At 36.6% G+C, this 24968-nt stretch overlaps 1 protein-coding gene across 5 annotated transcripts in view; it reads left to right on the top strand.

Annotated features, from left to right (window-relative positions):
* Positions 1–8707: 8707 nt before the first annotated feature.
* lrp4 (low density lipoprotein receptor-related protein 4) overlaps positions 8708–24968 on the top strand; it is a 95766-nt gene continuing 79505 nt past the window's right edge. For all 5 annotated transcript variants that reach the window (XM_088612050.1, XM_088612052.1, XM_088612049.1 and 2 more), the window contains exon 1: positions 8708–9021. In XM_088612050.1, coding sequence (XP_088468176.1) covers positions 8943–9021 — 79 coding nt within the window. In that variant the 5' untranslated portion in view covers positions 8708–8942. The remainder of the gene's footprint in view (positions 9022–24968) is intronic.

Raw genomic sequence — 24968 nt, 5'->3', positions numbered from 1 at the left:
TTTTTTTCAACATTGTCGTGCTCTGGGCTTCTGGAATTCCGGACAAAATTTAAAATATACATATTTCATAGATACTGTACATATTACAATGGTATTTTAATAAAAAAACGTAACAATACCTCTCAAAAAGGGATTTTCCTAGCAAGTGCTATAACACCATCATCTGCTTCATTGTACAACCAGGTGAGCATGCAACCTGCCCCTGCTAATCAGTTTAAAATGGCTGTCGTTGTGCGAATCCCATCAATCACTGGGCTATACTGTTTGCAGAAGGCCAGGAGTAGTCGGTTTATACATGTTAGATCAAAAAGTTGACCAATCACGTCGCAGCCTTTTAAAATTGACCATTACTCTGCCCAGCATTATGAAGCAGTTGTCTGTCCTTCCCATCCCTGAAGGCCTTGTTTGAAGTCATCTTGGGTTCCTCCATTTTTGCCACTCAGCAACACTAATAAACCAACATCAAGTTTCCATACGCTTTTTGACAGTGAACTGGACAACTGTTAATAGCCGAAACAAAATAACAAAATATGTTTACTAATATAAAACTGAAATTTAAGTTGTTTGCTCCCAAAAAGGCACCATAGATGTATGAATATGCCGAAATAGAACTTCTTCTGACGTGCTTTAAACACAATCTGTTGTATTGCTATGTCAGGAGTGTATTTTAAGATGTGCAGGAATATACAAATATGTGTCATTTTAACACTTTCCTCTGTGAGCAGATGGCATGAACCTTAAAGTGAGGCTAATTTGAGTCATGGAGGTTCATGTGATTTTTTTTCATCAAGAACGTTTTATGCTGTCAGGTTCAAAGTAAGCAACAGCCAGGTGCTCCTTTATTTTATTGTTTTGGAAATTAAGAGACATGTACTGTAGCTTGTGTACATTGTTAAACATGTCCCAATTCAAGTTTTGCTCATTCTAAACTTATTTTTCTTTCAATGTCTGATCAGAAAGGTTATGCATCTAATATTTATGTTTTGTGATGAATTTAGGAAATTAAACAGTACAATGTGCTTTGTGAATCAAAATTAAAAAAATGACCTCTAAATTTAAAATAGCTTTTCTAGAATTTTATTCGTAGCCTGTGTTAATTGTTTTTAACTGCTGAGGAAAGCACCAGTTGTTGCAAAACACATCAAAGTACATTGTGAACCCCAAAACATAATTTAAGATAATTAAACACATAAGCCAATTACAAGGGAAAAATAACAAAAATGACAATGAAGGAAGTAGCAGCTTCCCTCCTTGGCAATGTGTGGAAAAGAAAAGGCATCATTACCTGACAAGTGTAAAGGTGTCATGAGAATGTGAATGTGTTGTTCTATGTCAAGCCGTTCGCTTGACAACCAGAATACAGAGTATGAGAGCAGTGTTTATTCTTGGAGAATTCTGTGAATGTCTTCTTGACCAACACTTCTTGACTTCTTTGTCAAACAATCAGAGATTGTTTAGATTAGCTTGTTACAAAGGGCTGTTTCAAAGCCCTTTATATAGTGTATTAAAAATTAAATAGAAAGTAAATAAGCATTGATGGGTATTATTTACGCAAACTGCTTTACAGCTAATACTATAAATCTAGTGGCTTTCAAAATTGACATTCTTGTAAAAACATTTAATACTGCTTAGCCTAAATGCTGATTATACAGCAATAGGCTTGCACCTTCCCAAATGAAATGCACGTTCTGGATAACCACAGAGTTCTGACCTTATGTCTGATGATCCTGCTAGTCTGTAGTAGTCAGATTGTTATGCATCCCATTAAAATCTGTGTTATGAAATTAGATAATTGCATGGTCTGAAATAATATATATTGAGTTTGTTCAAGGTTTCTGAAATATGTACCCTAATGGGTTGAATTACTACTTTTGTTCAATCTGTTCAGTAATAATAACTGTCCTGGAATCATTGTTTTCAAGAGTGAAATATAATAACACAGCCTAAATGATTCAAACCTCTTGATTAAAAAGCCACTTCTAAATTATAAATTGAACTCTTATGATTTCCAGCAAAATGTGGTATTTATTGAAGTCTCTCTCAGTTACCCTAGGGGAGTATTGGCTCAACCTTTTTTTGTTCATAGCAAAACTAATCTTTCCACTGCGAAGTCAATAATTACCATTTTAATTTATGATCAACTTTTAATTTCAACCATCTAAAAGCACTTTAGGGCAAATAAATTTTAAATGTTATAAAGAAAAAACAGCTTTTATATTTAAGTAATCTTTTTGATTATATACATTATAATGAGATTATGTAGTTGCACTGTATCAGAAAGCAATAAATTAAAAGTTAGGTCCTAGGTGTTTTCTGAATAATTGAGGAAAGGTATATTAGTTTGATACATTTCCATGATCAGAAAGTGTAAAAGCTTTCCAAATGATTTGAAAGCTGGTGGATAAAAATAGATTAACATGATTTAGAAACTGCCCAATGATTTAAATATTTTCTCTAACTGTTAGGTGGGTGGAAGAGATTGAATTTCCACAAAGATTTTTGCACCAATATTCACCTATCAAGGTGTCAATGTGGGATGAAATATTTAAATAATTACAAAAATGACAGATGTTCAGTACAAATGATTTGCTATGATTTCTTTAGTATGAATTAACTTTAGATAATACCCCACCTTTGAAAAAACACTTTTTTGAATAAGACAATATGGTTTCAAATCCTGTGCATTTTCACAACAAAAGAAATATTTCAGAAATTGACCATGTCCTGTGTACTAGGGACGTGTGACATTGTTTACTTCAAAATCTGTCATCACCTTTCCAACCAAAAAACTATCCACCAGCATGTCTTACTTCCGTGCTTTGTAGAAACTTAGGCTGCTATGTTTTCATTTTCTTACCACCATGATGAACAGCATGAACATAAAGGTTGTGTTGTAGCATCTCGTATCGAGCAAGAAGGCAGGATCAATATGTCTTTGTGTGTCATGCTTACAAAGTATTATGCAACTAATAATCCATTTTAATCACAGTAATCTGTCATGTCAGACAAAAACCACAGTCTAACCTGAAAAATCAGCCTTTGAAATCTTGTGAATCTTAAAGACGGTAAAAAGGAATTTCAAAAATCTGAAATTTACATCAATCTTTCCATAGATCACTGGACCGGTCCCAGTTGTATTGTGGCTCACATAAAGTACATGCTACAGTTTTAGTCTGAAGCTTAAAAAGAACAAAAGTACTAGGTTATTGGAATAATCATTTAAAGTAATATATGAAAAATTGTGGCGAGACTTTGGTTGTTAGCATTGTTAACCAACAGCTCTTGAGTCTTTGTTTCAGGTCTGAACTGGGGTACCTGAGTTTACATATTACCCCCATATTCACACAGGTTTACATTGGTTTACTCCCACCTCCTGAAGACATTCAGGCCTGGTTAATTGGTGTCTGTAAATTGTTTGTTTGTGTGCCTTGCATTTGCCAGGTATAGCGTACATGATACATGCTGTTAACAAAAGGTTTGTGAATCCCATAGTTTGGTCTCAAATATATACATTTGCATATATTTTAGACACCAAATATAATTAGATCTTAATTATAAGTTATATACTGTATAAGAAATTTATTTATAAGGAAGGTTTCATAAAAGATGAAGATAACCTGAGTGAACATATAACATAAAGACATACTATAAGACCTATTTGGATTATTTAATGAATAAAATGATCCAACACCTAATATTCTTGTGTGAATAAGCCTACAAATGCTTAGATTCAGTAACTGGCAGCACCACTGGAAGCACCATTGACTTCAACTAGACTTTTTTCTTTTTTGTTTTTTGGCCCATTCTTACGGCACTGTTCCAAGCTGCTGACATTTGAGGGGTTCAGCTGACATTTTCCTCCAGAATTTGCTGATACAATGCTGAATTCATTGTTCTGTCATTGAACTCAAGCCGTCCAGCTCTGAGGAAGTAAATGCAGCCCAACCACCATGCTTGATGGTCTGATTGAAGTTCTTCTCTGAGGACAGAATTGTTCGGCAGGGTCACCATAATCGGGAATATTTTATTTTTTATTTTCCATCAGTCTGATGGAGGATGGGTAGAGCCCCAGATGTTTTCTAAATGCTTTTACAACCACCTTCACACTGATGATCATTAAATTTAATTTGAGGCATAATACATTTCTGCTGAACTTTGTGGTAAATACAATGTTTTCTGATCATTATATACAGTAGGACAGAGCCAATGAAAATCAGTCCTTGTTACGTGTCACCCAGTTATTTAATCTATTGTTCTTGAGCAAGAATCAAATAACCAGGATATGTTATTTATGACTTTTTTAAAAAACCCTTTTCAAATGAGTATGTTCACACTTCCAAAGACACTGCTATGGAATGCATAGAAACAGATTGTCATTTTTAGCCATCATCAGCTAAAAATGGCAGCCAGGCTGTAACTGTATGCATACAGAAGCCCAGAGTTAGCAATAAGAGCAGCAGCAACAGAAACCCTCAAGATGATGGAAGTAACAGTTTCATAAGTTCGGGACTGGGATTTCCTTTCATTTAGCCAGACTTTGGTTATGTTTCATAAGATGGAGTTGGGCGCCCAATCTGTCATGATATACACATATACAGTATATGATCTTATCTGAATATGAGAATGCGTTAGTAAAAATGGATTGTATTTCTTACCATTACTGACTATTTTTATAACAGATTTCATGCTGTGCTCTCAACATGTTAGAGGTAATAAGAAAAGGTTGAATGGGATTTCTAAACATGAAATTGTATTAAAATATTTCTGACAGATTTTAAGAGATATTTCCAAACTCTTTAATGAACTAAGGAGGGAAAATATTCTTGTTGCTTTGTTAAATGCCACTAACCCCATCAGAATGTGTTCTATTCTCCTTCAGTTCTGTTTGGCCTTAGTAAAAGTCTGCAAGGGTGTGATAATGTACTGCTTGTCTTCTCACTCTTGAGAAGTGGTCTCAGATAAGCATCAAGCTCTGTAGGGTGTGTTGTTTCAGCCTTTTGACATACTCTTAATGGATACCAATAGATTATACTGACACTTTAGCAGAACTGTGATGCTCCCTGCTAATCAGTGTCTGATTAAATGCAGTCTCATAGCATTTTAGAAAAAGAATGCTCTTCCTTACCAAGCATTTCTTTCTATAGGCCTGGTGAGTGCCACATGCTCCACCAAACCAAAATGCTCCCAGTGAATGTAATTAATATTTTCTTATCACTATGGTGTTGTGGATTCGGTCAGTCTTCAGACCACCTAAATCTTTATTTAATTTTATATCTTCTGTGGTGCTCATAGAGAGTCCTAACTTTATTTCATAACACACAGGCAGAGTGAGAGTTTTAGAAAGGTAAGCAAAGTATTTTGCAAATGGTAGAGAAATTGGTGAATTTGTTTCAAATCTTGTACAAAGAGTTCAAAGCAAACTTTGAAAAGCAATCTGGTAATGATCTAATCCACAGAAGGGCACTAATTCTTTTGGTCTTACATCAGTATTAAACATTGAATTCTTGTAATGAAGACAAAAAACATTGATGTGTATATTTATCACTCCAGATCCGGAGGATATTGTTTTTGCATATCATTCTTTTTTAAACCAAGATTTTAAAAAATATTTTAGGAAGCATTTCTTTACATCAGGAATTGTAAAAAACAGACTAGTTGATCTCACAAGCTATGTAGTTAAATCACGGTCGGACAGTAAAGATTGCAGTTGTATCTCATATTATTCAGACTGTAAGTCTTCAAGATACTTGTTTTCATCCACAGTTCCTTAAAAGCAGTGTGAAACCATTAGGCCTCAAAATATAACGGCCAGCTGTGTGTAATGGGACTGGGGGCATTCTTGAAAAAGCAGATTTGTAAGTGATTGAAGAGAATAGTAGCAGATAAAGTAAATTACAGTGGTGCTGCATATGTGAAATCTCCATTATTGTGAATTGCAAGTTTAAAAAGGATACTGTCCAAATATATTTTCATATGTCAGAACTGGAATTTTGGTACCTAAGCTGCAAAATAAATTTTAAGTATTACAGGGTGTAATTTATGGGATTTCTATCTTCTCATATCATTCACAGACCATTGATTTACAATTTCATTTTTCTTCCGTGATTTTTTCTTTTATTTTTTTCTTTCTGGTTTTCCAATTTTACCTATTTACGTGGACCTTTCCAGTTTTTGAGTGGTTGTCAGCTTTTCAAAGCCTAAACTGTATGTGATTTCAATTATTTGTAAGGAAATTAAAATAAGCTGTGTGAGTTTGGTGGGTGACAATTCAAAGCAATTACTCACATAACATATTTTACAAACTAGAGATAGTACTTAACTTTTTAGAATGACTGACCTCAAAATAGTTCAGTCTCATAAAATGAACTCCAGTCATAACCCTATTTAAGACTATTTTTTGCTTTCAGCATAAACTGTTATAATAGATGATGGTCTTTTAATAAATGAACACTGCCTTGTAAGAACTGGAGAAGAAGATGGACACTTTCTGCCACACATTATATAGAAGTGCAGCTGAATCACAAATAAGTTAAAGTTGCTTTAAAAGCCCTGGAGTGCAAAATAAATATTCAGTTTTAATTGAGAAGATAATGGCCTGAAAGAAATCATTGCATGAGAGAAGGTGGTCTTATTATCAGCTTTAAATGAAACACCACAGGGTGAAATAGCTCCAGGTAATGGGCCCAGCCTCTCAGTGTGCCAGTACTACACTTTGCTGTTTTAATGAGCTAAGGTAGGCAACAGACAAAAGAAAGGTTTTTTCAGTATAAAGGGCATATGGAGAAGAGGCAAAGGAGATGATTGTAGACCAACCAGGGCCTAGGATTTGTTGAAGCTTGAACACTTGCAAGGAATGTAAGACCATGTAGCTCTTACGCAATTATTCCATTTCAATAATCATTAATCATACATTTAATTAAGGTTTCCAGTGAACTGCACAATGGCATGACCATGGGAACAGTTTGAGAGAGTAAAAGGCAGGCAGCAGTCTTCATTAGGTTTGCGGAAATTTACAGTAATAAGTCTAGATTTCAAAAACCTATGTTGCAATCCACTATGTCACCAGGTTTTTAAACACCAGTCCTCTTTGGTCTGTTGCCATGGTGAGGCTATTGTATGGTGTTTGCTGGCACAGAATGTCTGCTGCTTCAGGGCCTTTATCTTTGATCAGACAATTGATCACAAATTGACTTCATCATGTTTTTATACTTAGCTGTTCCACAAAAACATACAACTAAGATTAAACCAACAAAATCCATTCAATTAGTAGATTAAGCCCCTAAAATAATTATTAAAAACAATGAACATAAAACAGTATAATACTTAAGAAACTGCATTACTAGGATTATGTTGGATACCACCGTAACATCTTTTTACAGCACAAATTGATATTGATGGAGGTTCTGCAAATATCAGTTATTTAAACAACTTTTAACAAAACAGTAGCTTGATGCATCCACTCTGTAAGGCTTCTAAATATGTAAGAGTCAATGCCTGATTTTTGTAAAAGAGACATCCTGTAACTAACCTGACCACAATATAGTGCACAGATATTAAAAGAATTAAGATTTATTTCGGCATTCTTCTCTATCATAGACAGAAAACGAATCTCTCCATTCTAGAAGTAAATCGATCTCATTATCTAAATAAATTACGTTTTCAATCAATAGCCATGATAGCACATGAAAGATAGCAGCTACCATTTGTTATCAATCATCCCTGACAGGTCAGGTTTAATAACATGAGGATGTCCTTTTCCCTTAATCATTTAATAAGGTCCATTATGAGACCCTGCACAAACGTTTTCCAAATGTTTCTATAACAAATACATTAAGTTAAGCATATTTCAACATAAGATGCTTTAAGTATGTAAAGGTTAATTTCCATGTACAGATGTTTTTTTTCCTATGTAAAATTTGTGCTCCATTTGCAGAATGCGAGAGAAACTTTGTTACTAGCAAATACACAAAGGAAGTACTTCGCTTTAGCGAAGATGGGTTTTGTGATCTCGAAAATACTGAGCCACAAATGTCAACCGAAATATATATATAAAAATGTGTTCACAATGACACATATATTCAACATTCTCAATAAATTCTGTTTAAGTAAGCCAGCAAATTTAGTAAAGTCTGTTTTAGTAAGCCAACCTTTAAAACATCAAATTGTATAGTTGTGTTAAAGGTTTTCTTTCCATTTTTGATGAGAAAAAGATGCTGAATTAAAATGCTTAATTGTGCATTACCGAGAGAAAATGCAACGAAAACAACATCATGGCATTAAGCAATCGCATTGTCATTACATTTTATACACGTGGGTGTAAAACACCAGATGTGAAAGGTTGCCCTTCTCATTATTATAAAACTTCCATAATTAAAAAAAAAAACCTTGTGACTACTGTTCTTGTAAATAGACACCGTAACTTTGGATGTGACACGGGGAACAGTCCAATACAAGACCACTGCAGACACACCCCCGGCGGGACTTAAATCTGCCTGTAATAATGGATTGCTGAAATCGATTACTTTGGAGGATTGTATCATAACAAGATATTTTCTTTACGGGTGCATAACAGAAAAAGCTCTTCCGCTGAGAACGAACATGCCTCTGAATTCGTCCCGTCTATTCCGAATTGATTTATTTAATCATAGATCACCCCCTTTGTAACGTTTGGTTCAGCCCAATGAGTCTTTTGATCTCTCCAGCTTGGAAAGAATAGCACAACATGTTAGGAGCAACCCTAGCGGCTGCAGTATTCACAGCGGCGGCAGAGCAGCAAAACTTCTCAAACTTGAGACAGGACGTAACTGGAGGAACTAAAGGAGTCCGAAGAACCCATGCAGTCATGATCTGAGACCGGCTACGGTGCCCATTCATGAGCGTTAAAAAGACTGGGTTAGGGAAAAAGAGAGAAAGCTGAGCAAATTCTTTTGCGAAAGCAGAACATGGGGAGGCACGTTCACAAAATGCAAGTTGATGTAGCGCTTTGTATCACTCTCCTAGCTTTGGTGCTTTGGAATAAAGGTAGGTGCAACTTGTTTTTAGAGGGGGGAATTCATTGTGAGTGTGTCCTGTTGTTTGGTCTGAAGCGTGTGCGACACAATATTATGTAGGAATGTGTGTAACTACGCGATATCCCCCAGCCCGTTTAGTTTAATGGTGGAGTACAATGATTTTCCATTCAGTGTTTTAAGACTGTAGTTTGCAACAAAAAAAAAAAAGACCCCAGTTTACCCTCATGGAAGCATATCGATTCTGGTAGTCAAACGAGCTTCAGTATACTTTTTAAATGGTTTAATAATTGTATTACTAAAGATCATTGTGCATTGTGATTTATCGTCATTAGCAAAACCTACTGATGTGAGACGGCGAAAAGACATTGTTCTAAATACAGTAGTTCTATTTTCGGGATCATTTATAGTTCAGTGATGTTTGCGAGTGGCGAATCGTTTATTGTACCACTGTGAACCACAGCAGTTACAAGAAATGTGCAAATTACCCAGTCAATCACACAACTGAGAGATGAAGGGCTAAATAACTATGTTTGAGAGACAGACTTGAGCCCCAACGTTTTAGTGAATAACATCACTGCAGTTGAGCAGTAACTGCAAGTTAAAAAAACGTGCGCTTTGATTTCAATACAAAGACAGGATAAACGCTATATCGTGGTGCCTGTGACTTTTATGTGTGCTTCTTGTACAGCCCGCAACGCCTGGATTCATGCGAACATATTGGTTATTGTCACTCATCTAGATAATAATGTGTGATCTTCAACTGAAGTCCGCCGATTTGCGGCTTAATCTTGCAAATCATATGCATAATGAGAATTTCCCCGATTGCCAGCGGTCTCTTTCGTCCTCCTTCTCCACAGGTCCCAATGCATTTTATAGAGGTCTTTAATAGGTCCCAGCAGATAGGTTTTAAGTCTCGGGTTTTTTTTCCTATCACCTTGTATTTACAACATGTTGGGACAGCAGCTTGGAAAGAGGCTGGAATGCAGGAACTTCTGCGAACATCCACGGACAGCCTTTTAAAGAGGCAGGCCGTTCCGACTTCTCGCCTCTCCGGAGCGGTGCGGAGTGTTAAAACGCAGACTCGTCTTGTACGAGACAATAAATCGCCCTGCCGGGAATCGCTCTGTTCTCTTTAGAGTCGTTTTACAATTCACGGCGATCAGTTTTACAACCACTCTTGCATCATCAGCTTTTAAAATCCGAAGTACTTTAAAGTTTTTCAATGCTGATCAGCAATATTAGTAGTATCCAAGTGTCAAGAAGAATAAAAACCCGATGATCGATACAGTATGTCGTATATAGTACAAGATGCGTTTTGATATCGCAACGGGAGAAAATATGGTTAACAATGAGTGCTAATATAATTATTGTGAAATGCGTCTTAAATTCGTACACAACACTATCTGTTGTTTATATGAACGTCCAAAGTGCATTGCTATAACTAATCCGCAACCTGAAAGGTCCTGATTTCAACTGTATGCAAAATATTGCATTTTTAATTGCCTTCATATTAACTTTTTAAAAAGAACTAAAAATGAGTATTAATTTATGGTAGATATGTATCCCTCCCGTGACAGTGATGTATAATAAAGTCCGTGCTAGCCCAGCTGGACAAGACGTGTGTGTTGGCTCTTTTCATTATCAATACAACTAACGCATTAATTTAACTGAATTGTTTTTGGTGTAGTGCATACATCACTCATGGTGTTGTTGAATACATTTTTAAATTATAAACGATTACTTATTTTACATCCATTTTGCAGGGCACTCTCACTAGACCGAATAGGAACGAGCCACGCTATGATAGGTTGATCACAAAGCTTAATATTCTCTTTATTTAAATGTAATTGTTTTTATAGCGCGGAATAAAAGTAAATTTCCTCTTAGTGGCTCACATGATATATATACATCTATCGTGTCAGGGAGTCTAAATATTATACAGTAGGCAGTTTTGTAAGTTCAATAGTTACTATCAAGTTGAAATCATGGGTTACGCAGCTGTGGTATTCATATGTAGAAAATGTTCCAACAGCTGAGAACAAGGCTCTCTGTTAATAAATCGCCCCAATGGGAGTCGCGTTTAATTGTGTCAGATATCTATTTAAGTAGTTTTTTATTTTAACTCTTTGGCTGTTGGCACAGTTTGAAAATGATAATGGAGAAATATTTTTAAACCACTTAGCTTTATTATTAAAGTAATAAACAGCTTAATCAATGCAATAGTTAAATTGTTCTATACGTGCGTCTTGTCAAATAATGTACTAAGCTGAGCGTTTTCCCTAAAGATGTTTGGCCACCTGCGTTTTCAGGACAAGTTAGGTTTTCATCATTCAATCAGTGCTGGACACCTGCTAATAACCGTGAAAGATAATTGATTTCCTGGCCATTATTGTCAAATTAGTGGTGTGTTTTTATAACATTATTGTGCTGTAATTATCTAATGCTACAGAATTGTTTAGTTAAACGTGTTAAGTTGTAAAAAAGCATCTGGTTTCATGAGAAAAAAAACTTAATTTCAATCAGCTTTTCTTTAATCTGCAGAAATCAATTTATATGCCATTATTCTGCAGAATGCCTTTTAAATCTTGCCCTAATAGACAGTTATTTTAATATGGGATTTATTAGAGGGTTTTGGTAGAAAGAGCCTATAGACACTCTATAAACAATGTTTGAATTGGATGTCAGAATCATGTCTTTCGTCAGAGAAGCTGTATCCAAATGCCTTTAAGAGCTCAGGGATTACACAACAACCTTAGAAGGTTCTTCAGTTGTCCATTACATCTGATGTTTAAAATACAGCTAAAAAGATATGAAGAATGTTACTTAAGACATTTCCTTTTAGTCCCAAAGCCCAGTTGCAACTGTTTTAACATGTTTTACTTCTGAAGCTGTTGATTTCTTGCCTCATTGTGTTTAGAAAACCATTAACACTCGCCCTGCTTTTGGTGTAGTTTCTTCTTTGCTATCATTTGTTAATACAGTCTAAAATACTGCTGAAGGAAACGGTCTACTACATAATAGACATTCATGAAGGTTTTCATTTACTGAAGACGTACAGTATATGAAAGTTTTCCTCCATCTGGTTATGGTGCAGTGACATGCAATTTGATTTTGGTTGCAGTGATATGCTTTTCAATTGTGTGCCTTTTTCAAAATCAGCTGGGGAGAGACCAGAGCAAACCTTTTTAAAATGGCGACAAGGGATTTGGGGTATTCAATTTAATGTTGTCGATACAAAAAGTGTAATCTCATTGTTTTGCATTTTACTTGCCTGTGCAAAAAAAATGTTTAGTTCTGTTAAATTTTAATTTTGTTTTGTGAATATAATTTTCAGGAAATTAGAAGCAGAATAAGGTATTATGTCGAGACATGAAAAGTCTACGTGGACCTCTTATTGCATTATTCGGGTTGTTTTTCTAGCTTAACTGGCAAAATAGTGACTCCAAAATGCAAGTAGTACATCTTACACTTGTACAGTCACAAATGCCTTGAGGCCATGCTGAAATTAATTTCTAAGTAGCAAACATTAAAACCAGATTCCTGTCATTTCTGCTCAAGAACATAAGTTTGCGAGATGTAATGCATGCTTCAGGCTGCTGATTTAGGGGATTAAGATCTATGAATGAAGATCCGCTTTTACCTTTCCTTCTGTGCCCCTTCTGTTCTCCATTCTCTCTAATCCACTTTAAACTAGTAATTACCCTGATCTTTCCATGCTTGTAGTATTGGTTTATTCCTAATCATTTCAGAGCATAAATTCGTTTTCTTATGATTCTTCACTACCTTTTGTTGGTTTTAAGATCAACAGCTCATCGATTATCAGTTAAATGCCTCCATGCACAGCAGACTTGAGTTATAAATCTTGAGCTTTTATGTCCAGTTTCTTAGACCCATTTATTAAAGCTAAAGATTGAAAAGCTTACCTGTATTAAATTTGAAAAGGCAATACCTGCAGTTTCAAACAAGCCTGGTGACTCTTATCTCTATAACTGATGGTGATGCCAACCCCACCAAATACAAACACTTTTAAGTTATCTGGGTTTATTTGCTGCTGGAGCAGAAACTGTCTTTAGAAGATACATTTGATCACAGTTGAAACATACATTGACTTGTCTACTTTCATTTGGTTACTGTATCTTAACTGTCTGGGGAACAAATAACTTGGGCTTGTCTTTTAGTCTTATTGCAGTTGCCCACTATGTAACAAGTAAAGGTTACAATGTGGATTTGATGCAGTTGTTGTTTGTTTTTGTTGGGTGGTCCACAGAAATAATATTTTGTCATTTGTGAGTTTGGAGTCTGGTGTGCTGGATCTCGATGATGTGGGAGGTTACAGTAGTGAGGATAGGAACAGCTGAGTAAGTGTTGGTGTGTAATGAATGTATTTTACATTTGTTGTACTCTGACAATGGCTGTAACTACTGCTCCTTGTTGAGACGGTTATTGATGTGGCTTGTTGTTTTCTAACCACAAATGTAATAAACATTGAATGAGACATGCATAGGAGCAGAACATATACTGTACTTAATCCTCATAGGTGAGACTTAAGACCTGGAAGATGGCTGTTGTAGATAGTGAGGTTTTTGGGAGTAACTTGAGCTATTCTCTTCACCCTTATCTGAAGGCTGTGTTCATGGTAAGGAATGTGGCAACTCTGTAGCCTATGTTGGAAGAGCTCCAAGCAGGGCTACGTCCTGGACAGGACAGCTGTTCATCTCCGTGGGCACACGAGCACAGGGCACATGGGAAGTGTGGGGTTGTGGGGTTGTAGAGCTACCTGCCACACCACCATACCACCCTGCCATACTTTCCTTTGTTTTCAGTTCACATGCTTGCACTATTGATTTTGAGTCTGCAGGAATATCGCTGGAACTGCATGCCTCTTGGATTTGCAAATAATTTTCTATTTGCAGCTTCAGACCACGTTCCTAAAAAATGGGAGTGGGTTCCTAAGGTTCCTTTATTAGAATCAAATTGTTGCTATGCACTTATGTCTTGCAAAGACTGAAAACAGTGTGGTATTAATTGCATTTTATTTCTTGTATTGTTTTTTTTTTATCCCCATAAAAGCAATGCTGAATTCCAGAAGGTGGATAGTTTATTTTTTGTGCTGTCTGTTTTGAACTATAGAGGGAGCTCAGTCAAGCCAAACTTTGCTTTATTGTGAGACTGGGGGCAACTAAGCACCCAGAATCAAAAAGGCACTTGGGTATTAACACCCAGCAGGCAGGGTAAAAGGACAGCTGAACAGGGTGAGGGTTGTAGTAACCGTTAATGCTTTTTCCCTAAGACTGTTATACTTTGGCAACTGACCATGTAAAAATAATCTGTGAGTGACTAAGAATCCAGTTTCCTGATAGTCAGAAACTTCAATGTTTAATCCTAACAAGACAAGCATAGCGTACAAACTGGAATCATTAAAAAGAGTATGCTAAGAGTGGTGGTCATGTCTGGATGCCCCATTGCTGAACGTCCTTTACGACCAGAGGTTCCGAGGCTGAAACCGTCTTTGCAGCCTGTACTGTGCGCGTTAGAGTTCCGATTCGCTAAAAAAAGGCACACACAAAAATAACTTGGGGTGGTCCTTGCTATAAGCAGCTCTGGAGGAGAGCTTTATTGCGTGACTGGCTAAAAACATTTATTCCTTTATGGAGACAGACAAGATTTTTTTTTCTATGTGGTGTTTGAAGCAAGGCTTTGCACAGAAGTCCTTTTGTTCCCTTGCACCTTTCAGAAGGAATGTGTTGCCTTCTCTCATAGTGTTTGTACAGTGAACCCCCGGTTCGTTTTTTTTATTTAGACCAGTTGGTCCCCTGTCCCCCTGACGTGCGCTGCAGCTGTTGGGCCACACTGTTTTTCTTCGAAGTCCCCCTTAATCGACTGTTTGACATTTCATGGCTTGCCAACCTGACACCCTCGAGACGGAGATTAATAATTCCAGCAGGTCCGCAATGTCAACGCCTGTGGTTCGATTTTTTTTTTGAATGCACGTAAATGTAGTTCTTGCACCCAGGTTGACAGTACTGTTGTGTGGATGAATTATGAGTGAGGTTTTGAAAATAACGATGTGATTGGAACCACAATATGTTCTATTTTAGATTCCTTGTTAGATATTTATAATTTATTAAAGGAACAGGAGCTGTTTTTTTTAATGAATGCATTTTGTTAGTAAATTATTAATGTTCTAATGCATAAGATCTTCTCTTATGCATTGGGACATAAAAAGAACTCTGTTGCAAGTGTTTAAGATATTGTAGGCATTTTCTTAATAACTGAGAAAGTCTTCTTGAGGTTTAGTTCTAAATTGGCATCCTTTTTTGGTCGGATTACCTTTAATTTTGGATTAGATGTAAATATCCTGGAGGAGCACATTTGTGTTAGTGACAATGGCCTTTTTTTGTACCGGCAAATCCCTCTGGTACAGCAATGTCACGTTTTCCAGCCACCTTCATCCACATTCATGGGCCTGTCTCTCTCAGTGCTAATCAATGAAGGGGCCTAAGCAACAAGCTCTATTAAACAAACAATATCAGCTCCCAAATAGGCTTTTCAAACATAGGGCTGGAGTGGCAAACACACTGAAAGAACTGCTTCCTAATGAAGTCAGTTAACTCAAGTACTTCATTGGAACTCAGCCTTTCAGCAGGGTTTCTGTGGACAGTGTCAAAACAACTCAACCTCTGACTGTTTTAAGTATATAAATGGTGGCTTTTGACTTTTGGTATAGTGGGCTGGAAGGGTGAGAAAGGGGAGGAATAAGCTGGGTGAAACAATGGCTCTCAAATGAACCTCTTTTTTCTCTCCTTAGCGCAGCCCAATAAATGCAGCAGCCCAATAAAAGCATGGCCTGTACATGATGAACCTGTACCTTACTTAACTGTCGTTGTAATAAATATTTATTATTTGCTGAGGTGGTGACTCAGTTCAGAGCTGTAGGAAGATGTCAGTCAAAAATTGAATCGGGACGATTTGGGTTGATTTCCTTCTCATGTTTTTTTAGACCCAGTAGCTAAAAGCTGCTATTCTTTCACTCCCCCTTCCTCCCTCCCTCTGTGCGCTTTTCTTCTTCTCCAGAAATCTTTTTTTTCCCTCAGTCACCCCAGTGTCTCATCTCTGCTTCAGTATCCACCCATTGTGAAATGGAATGCTGTCCCCTTTCTCCTAGTTATTTGTATAACATTGAATCCGCCAAAGATAGTTTTCATGTGTTATAAGTGAAACCCTACATTCTTCATGAGCAAACTTAAATTGTAACTTCATATTTTAGAGCTTAAAAGATGTTTCAATAAAGTTATACTCCTTTGTCAAGAGCTAAAGGATGTACGGTATATGTGAATATTGTAGATGTAGCTTGTTAAGTAATAAAAAAGTATTTTAACTTTGAGTGATGTATTTTCAGGTGACAACTATTGAAATAAAAGATGAAGCCTACAATTTTTTATATAAATAATTAATTGCTTTTGTTGGTTTATCTATTGTAAAATGACTTGCCAGTTACTTACAGTTACATAAGGAGTTTGCACAGAAAAACAAGAGTTTTTCTCCTTTTAGTTATTACTTTGCTTCTTTATTCCACTTGTAGACACTGCAAGAAATGTCAAATGTTTCCTCTTGTCTGCAACTCCAGAGCACTTCACATCCTTGACAAATGGCACCAATTCAAAATGAGGCCTGTTTCATTTTTTTTTTATCGGAATGGGCCCAAATTATGCATTCCTGACCTACATCCTTAAATGGTAGCTGAATTGGCAAATACGTTTCTTGATGTTTTGTTGAAAAAAACACAGGGCTCTCCAAAACAGAAGCAAGCAAAGCCTTATTTTCCTCTGATTACTCTTTAGGAGTGAAAACTGAACAAAGATTGTTGTCAAATCTGTCTCTTGACTTGCATATCATTAAACAGTTGTAGAATTTATTATTTGTTAGTAAGAGAGTTACGAGATGCAGTGATGGAATTTCATAGCCTGTTTATAATCAGTGTATATTTATATAATTCAGTTTTTACACCATATTTTCAGTTCACAAGAGTTATTTGAAGTAATGGAAAGATGATGTTTCTTTACCTGAATCACAGATGACCATTTAAAATATACTGTACCCTAGTGTTGGGACTTTTTTGGTAATCTTAAAAAATCGTCAGGTTCATCAGGGGACTAATGTGTTTGAATTGAAAGGATTAACAATGATTTGCTGAAGGTTTTAATGCTGAGTAGGAAAACTGTAGGTAAAAATGCCTTGTGGTTCTTGCAATATCAAAGATTTCCCATATAAAAACTGAATACGATGAATAACTCCAACAGCAGCATTGCTGCAGGCACCATGTAATGGCCTCTCCCCTGGGTGAAAAGAGTGACATGTAATTGATTTTGCCTGGGGTGAAACGATGGTGAGCAATCGGTCTGCTTTCTCAGTAATGGTTGAAAGCACAACCTGCATATTCAGTGAGAAGGGTGGGGGTAGCCAGTGCCGTCGAGATGAATTGGTGAATTTCAACATTGCTACGCATACTGCAAAGAAATGTTGAAACCTGGTGTTTTTAAACTTCTTTGCTTATCCTGTCGCTGGGAGCTTGTTTCTTTAGTCTCCCCGAATTCTCACTCTCGGCCTGCAGCTGAGGATTCTCCGTTGTCCTCCGCTGACCAGCAGCTTGAGATGGATGTTTGTGAGATTACGCACAGGTGCGTGGCTCTTGTGGGGGGCAAAACTCCCTGAAAAATGGATGTGTGCACATTGTGAAAGACATTACCTTTCATGACAAAGACAATGAAAAGCAATGGTGCAGTAATAGTTTCTTGGAAACATGTAGGCTTCCCTCTCACCCTTATGGTAGGCTTTGTTAACAGAACCATATTTTTGGAAATAAAAGCTGGGTTCAAGGGTCTTCACACCTGTGCCTTTTGTCCCTGGGGCTTCCCTGTGCACTCTTATTTAACATTGTTTCATTTTGTAATATCTCAAAAGGTTTTTTTTCCATGGGAGATTTCACACTCTTCATACAATTAGTTCTTTTAAGTATGTTAGTGGAATGTTCTTATTATTTTAAAGACAAGGTCAGGAACAGCATTTTTAGTGCAGTAGTTTATTAAACGGAGTGTTTTCAGAGACCACTTTGGGTCTGTTTTCATGTTTTGTAGCAGGCACCATTTGAATTTGTTCAGTTTACATCTTATGTGAGCTAGGCATTGAATCCTGCCTCTTTTAAAAAACAAACTCAAAACCTTTTGAACATCAGTGTACATCTTCAAAGGTGTGGTAAAATAAAGGCTGAACATAATGTACTCTCCATTAAGCTTAATGTGTACTGTGCTTTACACCTTAATGTCATAAATGTAATATTGCCTGTTAGACAGTTGAAACAGGTGTTCAAGCACATTTGATAACTCTGGTCTGAAAGACTTAAACGTTGACTTTCAAACAGTAAATTAAAGTGGTCACTTCACTTGTGATTGATCAAAGCAGATGAAGTAACGTTACATGCAAATTTTAATTGTGATGGTCAAGTGGGAACTGTTTGTAAAGGTTTATTTTTGTATTTAGGTAGCTCCTTAAACAAGCTGGATTTTATTTAAAACCTTTAATGGTTCCAAATTTAAGGTCTTAAGTTTTTTATTTTTATCTGCGTCAGTGAAGCATACTGATTAATGAATATACTGTATAATTCTACCTCTGAATGTGTATTAATGAGAACCCTACAGCTTGTTTGCAGATCTGCATTTTGCTGAATGATAATGTAAAAATATCTACTCAGGAAAAAGGTTTATATCTTGGTCATGCATGTCAAATTTGTTTTGCACACAGTGGGGGACTATGAAAGTTTAAAAAAGGCTATTTTTCTGATCTCTGTGCTCTTGTAGATGAAGTAATAGTAAATGAGTATGGTGGTACTACTTAGACGTGCTTGTTAAAAACCAGTTCCTCAATGTCTGGAGGATGGTAGCCCTCTCAAGAGGCTAGGGTTTTTTGTTCTGTATAGAGTTTCCTGATTCTCTGCTGGTTTCAGCTGTAGGCCTTGGAGCCACAAAAAATGATTAAATCAGTCCCAGCTCTTTGCAAAGCAGGAAATGGTCCAATTAAATCATCCCAGGGCACAACTAAGGTCCATGCTAGTAGTAATAAGTAGTAATAAGATAACCTGTACTCACATGGCCTATGGAATTTACATTTATTTGGTATGGTGAAAATTTGTGACAAATTGCTGGGTTTTTTAAAGTTATAGTTAAGCATATGACTTGATGATCAGTAAACAATAGATTGTTTTATTGTATTGCTGTATCTTAATAAATGTTTCTGCCTGTTGGTTAACTTTCTTGATATAATTGATTCTTCAAGCAGTATTGTTATGCTTGACTACTTAACCAACATCTCCAATCATGTCTTTTATTTGCATATTAAATATACAAAATTCTACCTTTTGGTTAAAAAATAATTTGACCCAAAAGGCTGGTTCTAAAGATGTGCGACATAGGAGGCTTGTTAGGTTTACAAGGTTATAGAGAACAGATCTCCTGAAATCTTCATGTCTGACTTATCATGGATAAATAAAACAAATGATAAAATTATTTAATGCTGTGAAACTTTTAGCAATTACATAATTAAACATGTCCTTTTCAGTTGTGTCTGGCTCCATTTTCCTAACAGATGACTCTCATTCACTGCACTTAGCAGGACGTAAAGAGGAAAAAATAGACACCTGGCATCAAATCACTCCTGTGCTGGGAAAGATTCGGTTGTAAAACTCAGTTCTCTGAACACTGTGCTCAGAAGCCCATTAGTAGTATATTTTAGTTAAATTTGTTCCAAATGAAACCTGAGTTTTTAGTAAAGAGAGATAGGTTTATATTATTTAACATGTAGCCTTGTCATTTGTATTAAACAAATTGAACAGGCAATCTTGTCTCTTGCCTAGGCCACCTGTTTGTGAGTTGAAGGATTCTTCTGTTTCTGATTATTGTAATGACTTAATTAGCCTTGAACCTTTTAACATGTCCTGTAAAAATGTTCTTTGCTCATCGATCTACAAATAGGCATGATTGAAGTGAATAAGGCTCCCTGCGTGAAAACAGCAGCAAGCAGCAGGGAAATCTCTCATTACCAATGCCGTTTGCTAATCTAATTTCCTCAGTCATAGCAGTTTTTTGTTGGGGGAAAAACAAAGTATCTTTTATAATTGCAGAACAAAATACTAGGAACCGGTGAAAACGCCAAACAGTTTGCACCTCAGGCTCTTGTGACTCTTTTTGTGAGCCTGGCAGTGTACGAGTTATTCCATGATTTCCTCCATTCTGCGGTGTTGAGTTTTAGTTTTAATGACGATTGTTTTAGCCAGGTAATGGAAGACTGTCTCATTCTCTTCACATCACCTGCACACTGACTGCCTGTAAGTGTCATTGAACAGGATTTCCTAATATTTTAGTCCGGCAGTTTATTATGAATATTTTGTCATTGTTTTCCAAGCCAATCTTTAAGAAACTGAAGTGGACTATACAGTGATACAAACTATTCCTCTAAGTATATTCTATTCTGAGCTTTGTTAAATCCATTGTGAGCTATCTGGACTTAACACTGATTTATCTTATGTTTGTATGTAAATAAAGTTTAGAAAACCATGATGGGTTGTCACTTGCCAATTCATTTTTAAGCAGAAGCCCCATTTGTGTTCTTAGAAAATTCTGCTAAGATTTTCTTTCCCCATCTTATCTTAGAATTGGATAAGCCATTTCTTTTTTTCTAACCAGGAAGAAGCAGGTCTTGCATTCTCGTCGTAGTGTTTCCTAAATGAGGAAGGGTGTAATGCGGGCGTGGTGTGGAAAGCTGTGATTAAGTTGCCTGTACCATACGTCCACCATATATTGCTCTAGTTTAACTGGAGGCTGACAGGTGCTGTGGTGCCATTTGCCGATTGACGAGAAGAAAAAAAAAACTGGTGCCTGCTGTTACACAGTTATATCTTTGACTGGCACTGCATTTTAAATTGGAACTGGCATCGCGTCCAGTGCTATTTGCCTCTCGAATTGCTCTGCTGTATTGAAAGCCCGTCTGTGCTCCGGGTACTCTTGCCAGAACTTGTTAGAGATTGATTCCTTGCCAGCTTGAAGACCTGTTCTGTGTTATTGATTCATGAGGTTTAACTGCAGTGATTTATGGTGACGTAAAATTGTAATTTGCACACGCGTAGTGCTTTTCATCATGCCTGGGCATTTTGATGTGCCTCAAAGCAGAATTCAGAGTGAATCAACTGTGGATTACAGCTGTGACAATAACACCCCACACAAACATTTTATGTTTCTTTAAATAACCATGGAAAATTTAACTAGATACAAGAATCATCAACTAAGTTTCCACTTGTGGTTGCTACATCTGAATATTTTAACCTGTCTGTGTTTCAAATGAAATTCAGTTATGTCCGCCAACTCTCACTTTGCCTTTGAGAAACAGATTGAAGCTTTTTTTTCCCCCCCAAGATTTAAACCAACTGAGTAAAATTGTTTCTTTTTGACCCTTTAATAGAAAAGGTGTCAATTAATGGGAAGATGCACCACCATTTACTTTGTGCACTATGAAAATATCAAAGATCACTTCGGTGCGGCTGAAAGCTTCCTCTGTGTCGTCGTATTGTAATGGGAAAGTGAGACCTCTTGAGTCCCATTCGAAAGGTTGATGTCACTCTTTCTTCCTGTGGTGTCGGTAACAGCTATTCTTGGCATACTGTCCCAAACATTCAGTGCGGCCTACACTGCTGCCAGGATGATGACCTTTCATCTCCTAAGCTCATGGCAAAACAGTGATTGAAAGTTCAGTTGAAAAGAACTCAGAAGATCTTTGCGGGAACTTTCCATAGACTCTTTTTATTCACCTTTCTTTCCTCCTCTGAAATTTAAGCTCTACAGAGAGTGGAAGGAGACCCAGAACAATCTAGTTTTGGCACTTTTAAAATCATGGAGAGACATCTTTTGGTTCCGGAAGGTGATTAAACCTGTTCACAAACTGGAAGCTCCTCAGCCTCAATCTGGTGCTGTGGTGTACGAGTGGGGAAAAATGTTAGCAGGAAAGTCATTAGTATTCTTGCTCCCCATGTTTGTATTGCTCAGTGAATCAAATTGATTTATGCGTTTTATTTGTGGTAGTAAAAAATGTTCCCTTAATTCATCCCCTGCACATACCGCATATGGTGAGAAACATGTACCTGCATATATATATGTGATTTAGAAGCCTCTACATCTACAATAATTCCCCTGTAAGATTAAAATATCAGGTTTCTATTATGCATACAGTACAAAAAGTATTTTAACGCATCTACATTGAAATTATCGGGGGGAATTTGTGCCTGTAGTAGAAGAATTACATTATTGTATTTAGGTGACTAGTTTCGCAGAGCAGTCTTGAGGTGTGGCAAGTTCTCCCAGCCCCACTTTCGATAACAGCGACAGCATGTCATCATGCTGCCTACAGGAAAAACAGGAGAGTGCAAGGACAGGTTTTTGTTTCTGAAAGCAAAATGAAGGGGGAGGCAGCTCTGCTTTAAGATCAGAGAGAGATTCCACTTGTATACTGCTTTGAAAGTTATTAAATATATATATTTTATTTTTTACACTGAACAACCTTATGTAAACCTTCAACTCAAAACTTTGCAAACTGCAGTGGGAGATAAAGATATTCGAAAGTCAAATTTGTCTGAAAACCTTTTTTAAGAAAAAAAGGAGGATTTAAATTTAGAGCAGTAACCAGCTACAGTATATCTGTTTGATTTCAAGACAGCCTTACAAGTATGCTTTATGGGGTTTGTAATTGGATTTTTGTGTTCTGACACAGTAAAGCACCTCTAAATGAAAGATCCGAACAAAACTTGTTCTCATGGCTGATGGCCCTGTGATTAAAAACAGTTTGTGGAGTGAACGATTCTGTAATCAGAGGCTAGGGTTTGATATGTTCTGCCTTACTGGCAACCTATAACCTTAAAGTAAAGTTTAATACTCTCTCAGTTTGGAAATAACATTTTTAAATTTCTTACTGCCCTCCTGAGGGCTTCTGATCATACTTGGTTGACATTATTTTAATTTTGTCAAATAAAAATGGATTAAAAACCTTTTGATCAATTTCAAGGATTACTCTTCCAAACTAGTTTAGTTCAGAGAGAAGTTTGACATTTCAGTCATTTCCGTAGAGAGATGTAGACACAGAAGTCACACAGGTTAAACAATGAAATAATCTCCCTATTCTTTAATAATTATAGCTTCACTGTGCCCTCTTAAATGGAAACCTGTGTAAGAATCAAATGTTTTGGAATGGTTTCACAGGTAATTTCACTTGTTCATTCACGTATTGCTTTCTGTATTTCTGTTCACAATTTACATGCAGTGTTCCTTAATTAAGCAGTCAGGTGTGAAAAAAGGAAAGCATTACAAAGTTTTTGATCAGATTTACCATACAAATGTGTTTCACAAGATGAAGCTGTAAGAAACCACAGTCAATATTTTTTCTAATTAGAATTCTGCTCTTACATCATAAGTGAGACAGGACCAAGTAAACTTATTCTAATAGGAAATAATTACAAACTTGTTTTAAGTATCTGTAAAATGCCAGTATGATGATTCTGCAAGGAATCCCATTTCTTTACAATTTGGGACATTATGACGAGGGAACTAGTGGGTTAAATTTTAGGTGAAACCAAATTCCATTAGCTTGTAGGTGCTTTTGATATTCTGCCTGCTTAAACATCATAGCTGGAATAATTTTGTAAAGTGATTGATACAGTAACATGTTACTGAAAGATTTATAGTTTTATTTTTCTAAATCACTTGTACAGTATAAACTCATTTTCAAGTCATCATTACTACTATTTCTATAATAACAAAACTGAGTAACTAGTAAAAAGGCTCTTCAAAAGAGTCCTTTAGATGTATTCTAAAATTCAGTCTGTGCCTCTCATATGGCAGTGTAGTTGCTATGGCTTCTGTCAATCTTAAATCCTTGCTAATGAAGGTGGCTGAATCCTCTTGTTGTTTTTGAGGCTGAGTCCTCTTGTTGTTTTTGAGGCTTTGTAACATGGTGTGAAGTGAACTGTAATGGCTGTTAAGCCCATCATTTTGCTCTGTGTGCATTCAGTTTTTCTGTCTGCTTTCTCTCATTGAATGCTGTGTGCATCTCAGTGCATGTTTTACACTCCTGCCATTTTCACAGACTCTGAATGTGAATAAACAAGGAAAGGGTGATCAGATAAAGAGTTGTCTTGTGAATTGTTTTCATCGCCGAGCTTCAAGTTCAGCCTTCTTTTCTAAAAAGGAAAGGTTACTCCAAGGAATACTGTTGAAGCGATGACGTTCTAGATACCTGCTGGTTGTCCTCAACAAAAGACTAACTTTGAAATTGACTGCTTATATAATAGTCTTTTATCTGTGCAATTTGTAGGAGACTGCAGAAACAGGAGATGACTGTTTTTAAACTCAAGAATATTATCTGCATCTTGGACTTTCAGTGCCCCCGTGCTATTTGTGTGATATACTGCGAAGTACTGACTTTGGAGCGCGATTTAAACAATCATGATTGCATTCAGTGCAGAGTTGTGATCTTGATTTTGTCTGGATGTGGAATAGATGCACACATCAATACTAATTTCACAATAAAATCCATGGCAAACTAGCAGGATTGCACCAGTTTTACAGAGGAAGAAATGTAATGCTAATAATACTGTAATGGAAGAAAGATTGAGAGATTCTTTGGGGGGGGGAGGAGTCAAGAACTATGCAAATGAATGTTTCAGGAAAATATTACATTATGATAAAGTATAGTGTATATAGAGGCCTACTGTACTATAAGCCTTCGGCTCCACAGAGTGCTTAATGCAATAAACTATCTGATCACTTCACTAAATTCCTAGCAGCACTGGGTCTGCTGAAAATTAACTTGTTACAGCTACAGATAAGGTTGCAAAAGGTCCCTGTAGATGTAACTGAGAGAGCC

The sequence above is a fragment of the Lepisosteus platostomus genome, chromosome 18, assembly GCF_059453375.1.
Source record: "Lepisosteus platostomus isolate fLepPlt1 chromosome 18, fLepPlt1.hap1, whole genome shotgun sequence".
In the NCBI taxonomy this organism is placed as follows: domain Eukaryota; kingdom Metazoa; phylum Chordata; class Actinopteri; order Semionotiformes; family Lepisosteidae; genus Lepisosteus; species Lepisosteus platostomus.
The sequence above is the reverse complement of the archived record's forward strand: the minus strand, read 5'-3'. Positions and strand labels throughout refer to the sequence as shown.